This window comes from Pocillopora damicornis, chromosome 5 (assembly GCF_964200805.1).
Source record: "Pocillopora damicornis chromosome 5, jaPocDami1.2, whole genome shotgun sequence".
Taxonomy (NCBI): Eukaryota; Metazoa; Cnidaria; class Anthozoa; order Scleractinia; family Pocilloporidae; genus Pocillopora; species Pocillopora damicornis.
Window position 1 is genome coordinate 23,868,355 of NC_142674.1, and position 12,779 is coordinate 23,881,133.

At 36.6% G+C, this 12,779-nt stretch overlaps 1 protein-coding gene across 1 annotated transcript; it reads left to right on the plus strand.

Moving 5' to 3' along the window:
- Positions 1–1,230: 1,230 nt before the first annotated feature.
- On the plus strand, positions 1,231–4,330 carry LOC149046068 (low-density lipoprotein receptor-related protein 5-like). The gene is made up of 3 exons (XM_089206530.1): positions 1,231–1,390; positions 2,349–2,459; positions 4,086–4,330. Exons 1-3 carry the CDS (start codon positions 1,333–1,335, stop codon positions 4,214–4,216), a joined length of 300 nt encoding a protein of 99 aa, XP_089062656.1. The 5' UTR covers positions 1,231–1,332; the 3' UTR covers positions 4,217–4,330.
- The last annotated feature ends 8,449 nt before the right edge of the window (positions 4,331–12,779 follow it).

A 12,779-nucleotide genomic window follows, 5' to 3' on the forward strand; every position in this document is an offset into this window, starting at 1 on the left:
GTAAGGAGCAGATTGGTGATAAAATTCTAATTAAGCTTGCCTATTCAGAAGTCACTTCAAGTGGCTTCAGGAATGGTGTGACGAGCAAGTAACACAGTTAATCAAAATGTATTTATGAATAATTAAATTTCTATTCTTTAGTTTTCTCAGTTTGATACGAACTCCAATTTCTTAATTGATTATGTTTTACTTTTTCAGATCGTACAAGCGTTTTGAATCAGGTCACTGCCAAGTGCAAGAAAGGTAAAGTGTTCCTTTTTTTCCACCCTTACAAGTTTACTAAAAAGGCCATATTATTACTATACAGGTGTAAGTGACCAGAAATTACAATACAACAAAAAAAAAATACACAAAAAAAAAAAAAAAAGAACGGTCATATTTTTATCATAAGACAGACATATTCTACTCGATAACTTTCATGGACGTCTTCATAATTCCTTTACCCACTTCATCTAGCAGCCAGCGCTTTAACAGTACCATCTCTTTTTTTTTACAACTCAATGCCACTCAAAGCACAGGTAGAGAAATGAATAACAAAGGCCCATACAAGAAGGACATACGGGTGTTTATGCGAGTATGTCGACGTATGTCGCTTGATGCGTGCACATGGTACTTCTTTACAGTGTCCCCTTATCTTTGATCTGCACCGACCGTCTATATCAGTACACTTCATTGTTGCTAATGTCAACAAAAAATCTTCATTTTAAGCCCTAATGGTGAAATATCAAATTGCACAACAAGTTTTCAAATGCAATTTTGATCGTTTCTCAATAGCTTGTGATCATAGTAGCATTATTATCATCATTATCATTGTTATAATTACTACAACAACAACAACAACAAGTCTTTATTTCTCACAAAAATGGAATTACAATGAAATAAGAAAAATGATTATAATGAAAAGGCAAAATAAACATAGTTGTATCATTTTGGAGCCTAGAGGCTGGAGGAACCGTTGGGTTTTCGAGTGTACCCTCTATGAATTTTTATCTTTTAACCCTTGAACTATTGGTTGAAAGTCAATTGGTCACTTTATTTTTTAATTATCTTTCTCTATTGGAACAGGTTATTCATAAATATGTGTGATGTGGCAGGTTATGAAAAGTAATCGCAATTTCTTTTAATGCTATTGAAATTGTGCTGTATCAATAGCAATATCAGTAGCTACAATCAATCTCAGACTGCCTATCGTTCCTTTATCGGTGGGAGAACTTACCTAAGCAGCAAAAAAATCAGCGGATTGCTTACTTTCCTACCAAAAAAGGAACAATTTGACTCATTACATTCGATTTTGATTATTTTTTACCTTTTTTTGTTTCCACAAAGATTGCCATGAATCCCCAGATTGTTCTACTGCTCCTGCTGGTAGCCGTCCCCTGCACATCTGCTAGTATGTTACTATTACTACTTCGTAATGTTTAACTACTGGTCAACAGAGTGATTCCGTATGAATCCTTACAACCAAAAAATGTTTAGCATGATAAATGCATTACACATTCCAACCCTATTCTGAGCAGGCTTTTCTGTATCTGAAGGAGACCTTGGAGGACTTAACCCGTCACTCCGAATTTTGACAGAACTGATATACTAAGTACTTGTAACAACCGGTCTAAACCATTCATAATCTCATGTTGGCGTTAATTTAAAAAAATAATGAGAAAGATTTAAATCTCAGGTAAGAAGCTCGCCGTGATCGAGGCGTGTCTTACTGGTAATTGCGACATTTCATCGAAAACTCGCCATCTTGAAACGTTCCCATGAAAATTTTATTGGACAATAAATGTCTATTTTTAATGATGGTAATAATAACAATGATGGTTAAAGTAAATCTCATCACATACTGGCGAATCAGTGAACTTCTGAATTGTGTATGATGTAGGCAATTTGTACTCCAATCGTTTCATGAGAGTTTCAGTAGATTGGAAGACTTTATCTCTCATCGAGAACAAAGGGAAACTAATCTCAGGAGTTTGTTGCCATCAAGAAATTTTTCTTCTCGGGATAGAGTCAGACCTTCTTAGGCGCCTTCTGGAGGAAAAAATTCGCACGGGCTGTTTTTTAAGTAAACTTTCAGAAACTATGAATCGACGAAAAGGTTATTAAATACAGAATTCGATAAAATCATACCGATAAACTGAAAAAATGTGAAGTGGAAGTTGATGGTTATCAAACTTTGCCTTTAATGAAAAGTCAAAGCAAAATGTCAATCACAAAAGATCAATCACTAAAAGTAAGCTGCTCAAGTCGTGAAGCAGCCCTTAATATTCATTATATATTTTTGGTAAGAAATGTAGAAGAAGCGCCAACGTTTTGTCACGGTTCATGTGTTTCTTTTAATCATCTGCTAGTAACTTGTCGAAGCGATCAGTTTGCTTGTGCAAATCAACAAAATTGTATCTACGCGTCTGGACGCTGCGATGGGTACACTGACTGTAGAGATGCATCAGACGAACAATGCAGTAAGTACTGTGGTTGATAGGTAACTTCTACTTCTGTACATCTTCTTATTCTTTATATGGGCTTAGCGTAAGAATGCTACTATCAAAAAGTAATATCAAATCGGAAGGCTCACTCTCTTTTCAAAAATATAAAAAAAAAGCTATATTTTCCAAGAACCCCTCTTTTGCAAGAATACCTTTAAGGCAGCGAAATAAAGCTTTGACGTAAATCATATGCAGAGGTATTTTTACAAAACTGAACTGGCTATTGGTCGAATGCCTTCACATTGGGTCATCTTTAGATTAAGAAGTCTAATGGCATGAAGACGGTTCTTGTGATGGTTTGTAATACCAAAGTCACTTTAAAATCGAATGAAATAAACTGCAACTAGTTGAATGAGATAGCGGCGATTTCATATACGAGATGAACTCCTTTTGTATCTTACCGTTGGAAAAAATCAAATGCATTAATGATTTGTACTTTGCAACGTAAAATGCTCTATATGATAAATTTTTGAAGCAACCATTATTACGCATGCATGCAGTGAATGAACACTTCGAGATTTCTCGAGTATATTGAGTTCCCCAAGCGTTAGCATATTAATTTGAAAAAGGTTTTCTGGAAATGTACTCATGCACCCATCGGCATTACCTTAATTGACTGTATTAATTGACTGCGAAAAGGCGAAAAGGCGAACGGTCGCAACACAGGGGATATTAAATAGCTAATGTAGAGCTTACGAATAAATCTTTCTTTTACACCAGTGCCAGTGCGCCATACACAAAATTTCATACAGCTTATTGTAATGATACTAATAGACCAATTGAGTAACTTTTCCTTTTCTTTCATGTTTTACCTGCGCCAATTAGCTGGCCGTAAGTATCATAAATCTAAATATATCTTTGTGTCGTCTCCTTGTAATATTGCTCGGATAACCGCATTAAAGGAATAGCATATTTTGAACACGTCGCTTGTATTTATTTGATTTACATGTAACTATCAATAGAAAATCTAAGGTTGCGGGTCTTTGAAATATTAAAAAATTGAAAAGAGATTGAAACAACAAAAACGGAACAAAAACCAAAGTTAGCTGGTCACTTCCTGCTTGATAGGGAGGCTGTATAAGATATGGAGGAAAGAAACTGATCACACATGTTCACTGATTTCAGTTTTTCTTTTTTCCATATATATTTACAAAGCCTTTCTGTCAAGACAACTGAAATTCACGGATATTCATGATATAAAAAACAATTTGATGCCGAGTCCTCATCCCTTCATTTTTATAAAATCAATCTAAAAATCATAAGAAAAAAACATGACACAGAGAGACCAAGGGTCAGCGGCAACTTTCTCCTTTCTGAGGACGACGTGAATTAAAATTTATCAAGGGAAATTGTGGTAGCAACAGCTTGCGAGTTGCTTGTTTGTCTGCGTATCGGTTCAAACATATTTAGCAGAGGAGAATTTTGAGACAAAGGCATAACCTCGGAGATGAAAATAACTGTCCTACAGTTTTTGACTTCAGAGCTAAGAAGTGTGTCTAAATTGTTTGGATTATTTCAGGTTTTGTTTGTTCTTTTCGTTTTCTTAAATACACAGGCTCAATATTTTGTCTTTAAATTGAAGTTATTTGTATTATCATACAGGAAAGTGTGCAAACTACGAGTTCACTTGTGCTAATGGAAAGTGTCTTAGTAAATGGAGACGTTGCCATCACGGAGATGACTGTGGTGATGGTTCAGATGAACAGCAGTGTAGTAAGTTTGTTATCAAATAGTGCAGTCGCCTTTCCTATGAGCTGATGGCTAACTGTTCGAGTTGTGTTGTAGTAATCAGGTCGAGATACAAACAAATATTGGGAGCTGTCTCTCCGCCTTCTCTCTTTTTCAATGAATCGAATAATTAATAACTATAACTATAATATGGACCGAGTAAGCAAAATTAAGGCTTGTTCTTATTGTTGTTACTGCTGACAACGTAGTATGTTTCTCTTCAGTTTCCATTTCATTTTTATTGTTTACTTAGTTGTTTGTTGTTGCTATTTATTTTCTTTCAACTACAAATGCAATAAACAAATCCTGGTTAGTAGGTAATTTTAGATTGTTTTCTTTTCTCTCAATGTACGAAACATTCTCACGGAAATATTAGCTCAACGTAAGTAATCTTTTGGATATTTTAGTAATTTCTTAACTTTTAAGTGCAAAACAATATGTTCAGTTATTTATCACTTACTTATTCTATGTCATCTTTACTTTTCTGTAATTATTTCAGTGCAATGGTATTCACACTTTTGTCAAAGAGAAGCGTAGCAGCCACCTGTTTGAAGCATTTATGCTTGTAGGAGTGGAATTTTTTTTAGAAAGTTTTTTTTTTTAATCGAAACTTACTGTTGACAGTCACTAGTATACAAAACATTTACTAAAATTGATTCAATGTGTTTTATGTTTTCCCATTAAGTTTTGAAATGAGGATAGTTTGACGTCTTTCACATTTCCATGGCGAGGCCCCTTGTTTTTGTATATAATGGATTTGTTTTATTTGCCCTGGCGAGCAGGATAACAATATGCTCACAGCTCACCAAGTTTTTGCAACACGACTTACAATAGCTCTTCCTTTTCAGGAGGAGAATGAAAAGTAAAACAGTGCGCACCTTTGCTGTCAGGGTGTTGATATTGATCTTTAGGGAATTTTTAAAAAGCACAGGGGAGGATTGAGTCAGCTGCATCATTCACTATGATAATAAAAACTGTGTGTCCAAAAGAAAAGCATTCAAACATTTTGATTAAATTTCTGGCACTGTATAGGAAATATCTCATTACTCTTCCCACTTTTCTATGCTTTTTTAACGAGGGGATGTGATAGCCAGTGATTTTCTTTTCTTTCCTTTTTCTATGTTTTTCATGGACTGCACTTCGGAAACATCAGGAAGTAAGTGCTACTTCAATTTCTTAATGTAGATGTGACTCCTAACATGTCACATGACCAAAAAGCTGCTAAACACTCCCATTCTGTACCCTTTCTACCAGCTGAAAACTGATAACGACAAAAGAAAAGATCAGGAGGCGTTGTACTTCATTTAGAAATCGAGATTTGCGTTTCGGCGTGGAAAATAACTCATGTTTCAAGGTCACACACTGAATCCTAAACCTTAATGAAAATTTTACTTTAGCCTCCCTTCAGGACTCACTTAATTTTTCTTTTGCAATGTTTTGAACAACAGATGATTGATTAAAATTAGATAAATAGCTTTATCTTGTGGCATCATATTTAACTTTAAATGCAAGTTAGCGTGGATTTGAGTCCATTCAATGTTAAGGATTTTTTTTTCCTCCTTATTCTCTGCAAAGGAGATATCAAAGCGTCACCATCTTAAACTTAACGAAACTTGTTTTCGGTAAAAGTCTTGAAGAAAGACTTCTCCATACTTCTGTTCCACCGAAAGAAAATCAAAATTGTTTAAGAACAATATACTTCTTTTTTTTGTTTCAATTGCACCACATTGCATTAAAAACGTTTCAAGACCAAATGGCTTCGCTTTTCTTTCAGTTATTGATTAATGTGCTGATCAATTTAAAGCTTTAACATTCCCCCGTGGGGGAACTGTCGTTCGTGCCTAGGGTTGAGGACTGTGAGCCTCGCCTGGCTGGGGTTGGAATTTGAGCCGGAAGTGGCAATGCAAGTGTTTTAACTTATAATGTGGAGGTGTTTTAAGAAAAAGAGTTCACTTTTGGGTACGAATGGCTCCTGAGAAAAGGTCTACAAGGTCTAGCTTATAAGGCTTGGCAAATTTATAGAATGTCAGGATCGCTCATTTTGCCTTTTAAATAAAAGTTGACCATCAAGTCCAGCACTTGGGTAGGGTATTGAAACACAATTTTGGCCCCGGGAGCTGAAATTTGAACGGATCAATTTTCAAAAGTTCAAACGCCTGGAGCTCCCTGTGGGGGATGTTGAGTCTTCAAATTAATCGATGCATAATTCATTTATTGGTTTACTTATTTTTCATCTAATCTCCCTAACTTAATTATCATTCTGTACTTTCTCTACTCATGTGCGGCCTTTGTGAAATACACCAGCGTGTAAGTGATTTTTGATTAGATTACTGAAATTAATAATTTAGTTATAACATAAGTTTCTGCTCCCCTTTCCATAACATTCCTAAATACCGCAAACGTGCATGAGTAACAAAACACAGGATGAGAGGATGAGGATGAGAATTTGATGTTCTAATACCAGTTGCTGTAATAGCAAAATAAATGACATATCTCGAAAACAGTTGATGAAGAATAACCGAGGCCAGCTTTCAGTCCCATATGATGATTGATGGGAAGTGTGTTAGTATTGCCTACTTGAACTATAAATGTTAGTTGAACTAAACAATGTTTTATAATTCTTGAATTCTGCTTATCCCTATTGTTTTCTTTGCTCTCGATATCGCCTTCGGTGGATCAAATACATTTTAATACATCAGGCGGTAAGTGAAAGCTTAGAACTAATTACTTTAAGGATAATGATACGTTGTCATCTCCTTTTGTTTTTTTGTTTGTTCAAGAATATCTTATGATTAAAGCTGCCTTTCTTGCGTTTGGTGGACAACTAAGAACAACGAATGCGGAAGATTTTCATAAGAGAGAAGGGGGGGGGGAAGAGGGAGAGAGAGGGGAGAGAGAGAGAGAGAGAGAGAGAGAGAGAGAGAGAGAGAGAGAGAGAGAGAGAGAGAGAGAGAGAGAGAGAGAGAGAGAGAGAGAGAGAGAGAGAGAGAGAGAGAGAGAGAGAGAGAGAGAGACTGAGACTGGCATCTTCCTCGGCTCATGCTGACATTAAGGAAACTTTTAAGCAGAAAAGGAACAAATTAGACAAAAATCTGGCAATTACTGCAAGCTTCCTTCCATTCAGAAAAAATGCCATTGTTGACAAGTCCGCTTATAAGGTCGAAAACTTATTTCTGGTCAACAACTTTGACCCGCAATGAACAAGCGGAATGACACTTATCAACCAGTTGCCTAAAAATATTATCAAAAGTGTGATACGAGTTCTTATCCCTTGTGTTCAACCTTGTTTCATTGATTAGTTTTTGAAATTACTGCATTCTTTTTCTTAAATTACTCTTTCCTCACGTAAACTAACATTTTTTGTTACTTTTCTGTCCCTGGATACCGCTCAATACAGCATGTGAGTATGATTTTAATGTCTATTCGAATTGTGAACTGTTGAACTAAGACAATTGTTGATTTAGACACAATTTGCTGATTTATGATTTTACTGTCTTTTCTATTCTCTTTTATTGTCTTACCTGACCTGGCGACAATAAGGTGGTAAGTAACCATTATCTTTTATTAACTTTCTTTGGCACTTTTGGTTTGACCGCTTACATAAGTTAACTAAAGTTTTTATGACTTTTTTTATGAATTTGATTTGATTGAATCGAATGCATATATCTTCGTTCATCGTCACCATTTAAACAGAATAAAATGTAGGCGATTTTCAGTTGAAAGGTAAACCTAATGTAACTAAAGTGCGGATTAATTTTTGGAGCGTGCGCATCCCGTTTTTGGTTGTGAGTTTTATTGGTATATGGGCAAACACCATAACTTCGAAAGGGGAAAACATTACGTAAAATATACTTATCGACTGGATAGGAGGGCCGGACAGATAAAGTTTTGGCTCGAGGTCATGCTAGTGCTTATAATCCGGTCCGGCCCGACCAACTTATTCAATAAACATTTTACCACCAAGTATTGAAGATTGCGAAATTTTTGTCTCAACCTAGATAGGATGTACTTGCATATAAAAGAAGGGCGCGCAAGTCCGTACGAGTCACACGATGATTAAAATTATATTACATGCCTTAAGATGAGTTTTGGGTCTAATTCAGGTAACGCGTCTGCTTTAAAGAGTCTCAATGGGTTTAACTGTCTGTCATCAAACAGCCCAAAGTTTAATCATCAACCGTCAAAAAATCGTTCAGTTTTAACCTTCAAACGTTCAAAGGTCTTTTAGATCTTTCCGCCTCCTCCGCTTGCCACGAACAGTTCTAAGTGTCGAAGAACCGGCGTAATTTTTTTGCGTCTCATTGGCGAACGGAGACAAGCGTTTGGTGAGTGCGAGGGAGGAGCGCAAAAAAAAATGCTTCCCACATTTCCACCGTTCCCATCAAATTGATTAGTGAATATGATGTGACAATCGAATATCTTTCAATAAAAGCGTAGCGTATCATGTTCTATGTTCGTTTAATTCCGAACAAGCCAACTGTAAAGGACAGGCAAAGAAAATGCATCGCTGATGTATTTACAAGCACATAGAGAAGTAAATTGAGAATAAGAATAGAACTGACCTTAAAAAAAAAACAACAACAACAACTGTAAACAATGGGATGGAATAAATGTCATTTATGAGATTTATCCTCCGAAGGTAGCGGACGCACTAGGTTTACAAAACTTGCCCGTATACGCATTTGAAAACACCAAAATAACTGTGAAGATTTATTTACGTTCAAATATATCACCTTCTCATAGGTTTCGCTCGCATAGAAGCATACATTTCTTTGGAGAAAATGTTGTCTCGACATAAAACCATGTTTGCTGCAGTCTCCGCCGGTATCTGGGGAAAAATAGCTTGAACAATTGGTGTGGGTACAGGGTACAGGGTACAGGGTACAGGGTACAGGGTACAGGGTACAGGGTACAGGGTACAGGGTACAGGGTACAGGGTACAGGGTACAGGGTACAGTGTACAGCTGGTTTTGCCTTTCTTTTTTCTTTACTCCTCCTTCCGTGCGTGACTCACACCACGTGCTCGCTTCGTGCTTGCCTCCGTTATCTGAAAAACACAGAAAAATTGCACCTGTTCTGCGGAACCTGGCCTCCTCAGTGAAACTAAGGACTAATGATTTCCTTTTTCTTGTCTTTCTTCACATCACAACGGATGGTAACAAGCAAACTCATTAGGCGGTAAGTACCTATTTTAAGTACTGTGTACATTTTGGTCTTCCTGTTTAATCTTTAATTAACTAAATTGATTAAGACCTCTAGATCGCATTTTCATAAAGTTTGACTTGGATATATCTGGTCTAACTACAGGTGGCCCAAGCTCCAGCTGTGAGATGATCATCTTGCGAAATAAGAGTCATGGCGAAATTATAAGAGTTTGTATTGGAATATTTAAGACCACTCTTAGGAATTGTGGAGGCGCGGTGGCCTCATGGTTAGTGCGCCCGACTCCGGGTCGGGTGGTCCGGGTTCGAGGCCGGGGTCATGGTGTTGTGTTCTTAGGCAAGACACTTTACTCTCACAGCGCTTCTCTTCACCCAGGTGTACAAATGGGTACCAGCAAATGTGCTGGGGGTAACCCTGCGAAGCATCCCATCCGGGGGGGGGGGGGAGAAGCAATACTCCTAGCCGCTTCATGCTAAGAAAACCGGAGTTAAGCACCGGCCCCATGGGCCACCACCGTATAAAGGCTTTACTACTCTTAAGAATAAAAAAAATACAGTCTAATTCTCAATAAAAATACCTTACCTTACTTGCACAGCGCATCACTTGTTATCTGACCACTTACTACGTTAAGAAGAACCTATTTTAGCGAGTTATCCATTTCTAGGTTTATTAACGTAGTAAGCGGTCAGATAACAAGCGATGCACTGTGGAAGTAAGGTGAGGTATTTTTATTGAGAATTTGACTGTATTTACTTTTTTTTTATTCCTAAGAGGTCTGAGAGCGATCGTAAATATTCCCATTCAAACTCTTATAATTTCGTTATAACTCTTATTTCGCATGATGATCATCTCACAGCTGGAGCTTGGGCCACCTGTGGTCCTGTGGTCCCTTCCGTTCTGTTCCTCACTGTAACATTACCTCAGGTCAGTTTGCACGTATTACAAAATATTCTTTTTCACGAAAGGGAGGATTTGTTAAAAGGTCTGTTCTTCGGTGTAATGATATTAAGTTCGTAATATGCCGTTGAGCTATGTTTAAAAATTAAATAACAACAAAATGAAAGGCCTCCTATCAATCTTGTTGTCAAACGTCCAGTTCTTGCAAAAATACCGCAGCATTATTTACATCGTTTTCCGCTTCATTTAATCATAGCTTGAATGGAAGTAACAAGCGTCTTTAAATAGTCAAATGAACCTTCATTCGACCAGGTTGTGCACCATACCTCAGTACCCTTTTTGTAACGACATCGACATTCAGATATGGAGGTTTTCACGGAGTCAATCGAGAGTAAAAGCTGTTTAAATTCTACTTAAATTCTAATCATAATACCCTTAGCTATTTACTATTCTCAAAATGTCTTTTGTGGTTTCTCTATCTTGGTGTGCATACGGGTACAGCTGTTTTTTGGTGTCTTTTTTTTCACTCCTCTTCTCGAGCGTGACTCGCACTTTGCGGTCGCCTCGCGCTTGCCTCCGTTTGACTAAAAAACGCTGAAAAGTTGCCTGTTCTGCAGATCCAGGCCTCCTCAATGAAACTAAAGGTTTATGGTTTCCTCTATCTTGTCTTTCTTTATATCAAAACGGAAGGTAAAAACAACTTTTTTTATGACGACGTCAACATTCAGGTAAGGAGGTTTTTCACGGAGTTAGTCGAGAGTAAAAGCTGTGGAAAATATTGCCTGATAATAACCCAAATTAGAACGAACACAGCTTTCCTGGCCTTTTTCCCGGGGGTGTAAGTTAATGATTATTAAGCTACAATTATTAACAACACTTCACTAAACAATTGTTGTTTTCTTTCTTTCATGTCAACTGATACTCAATAGGGGGTAAGTATCTACTTATTGTGCTACGTATGTCTATCCATTCCCTGATCTTGTTGTTTAAGATCAATCCTATTTCATTTAAAATAGGCCTTTGACTAGTATTTACATAAAATCCAATTTGAATACTTATCATTTTTTTAAAAACTGATATGTAATTAAAATTAGATTAATCTTACTTTGTGTTTGTCACTTGTCACATAACTTTCGGGCAGCTGAGTAATTTTGTTCGAGCTAGCTTGGAAGTAACAAGAACAATAAGAAACAATAAGCTACATTTTACACGAGGGTGTTCTATTTTGTTATTAAAAAAAGGAAAAGGGCCCTAAAACCCGATTCCTTTTTTTTTTCAATGACTCTGACATTTTTTAAAGTATTTAAATTCTAATGACAAAACCCTTAGCTACTCAATATTCTCAAAATGTTTTTCGTGATTTCTCTATCTTGGTGTGCATAGGGGTGCAGGTGTTGTTTCTTCTTTTGCACTCCTCCTCTTTCGCGTTACTCGCACTTCACGATCACTTCGCACTTGCCTCCGTTTGAACGAAAAACGCTGAAAAATTGCCATTTCTGCAGATCCAGGCCTCCTCAATGAAACTAAGGGTTCATGGTTTCCTCTTTCTTGTCTTTCTTCCTATCAAAACGGATGGTTAAAGCAAACTCCTCAGTCTTTCAGTACCTATTTATCGTAATGTGTATGTTTTTGTCTTGCTGCTTAAGCTTCACTGAACTCAATTGACGAAGGCCTGAACCCAAAACACTAAGAACAGTTGAAAAGAGAAACAGGGGGTAATCTATACTTTTGTGTAGCGTTATAGACATATGGAAAACTATTACAGAACTTAGTTGTGAATTTAAGTCGTGAAATAAAAAGTAAAATCATCAAAATGAAAAGAGATATCATGAAGTTGAACGTGGCCTCCTCAAAGAAACTAAGAATTAATGATTTCCTCCTTCTCATTTTCTTTATATCACAACGGATTGTAACAAACTAACTCATACCGTAGTAACATTTATACTTATTTTAATCTACGGAGAAATTTCTTCAATTAATTATCACTTAAATGGCGCTGTAAATAGTCGATGAACCTTCATTCGACCAGGTTGTGACTTGTATACCATACGTTAGTTCCTTTTTTTCGAACCACATCAACATTTAGACATGGAGGTTTTTCACGGAGTCAATCGAGAGTAAAGGCTGTGAAAAAATATACCTTATAATAATAAATAAATAAACAAATAATATAATCATCAAATTTGGAAAGAGCGCAGCTTTGCTGGTGTTTCTCTGAGGGTATAAGTTAATGATTACTAAGCTAAAATTATTCTTTCTTTCATGTCAACTGATTCTCAACAGCGGATGAGTATCTACTTATTGATTGTGCTACGTATGTTTATCCATTCCCTGATCTTGTTGTTTAAGATCAAAAAAAAAAAAAAAAAAAAAAAACTAAGCCGAAGTTTGAACTCGGGAGTTTCCTTTGGAAAGCCCGAGTAATAGGCCTTTGGTTAGTATTTGCATAAAAGCCAATTTGGATACAGTTCAGTTTTAATTACATTAGTCTCACGTTGCGTTGGCTCC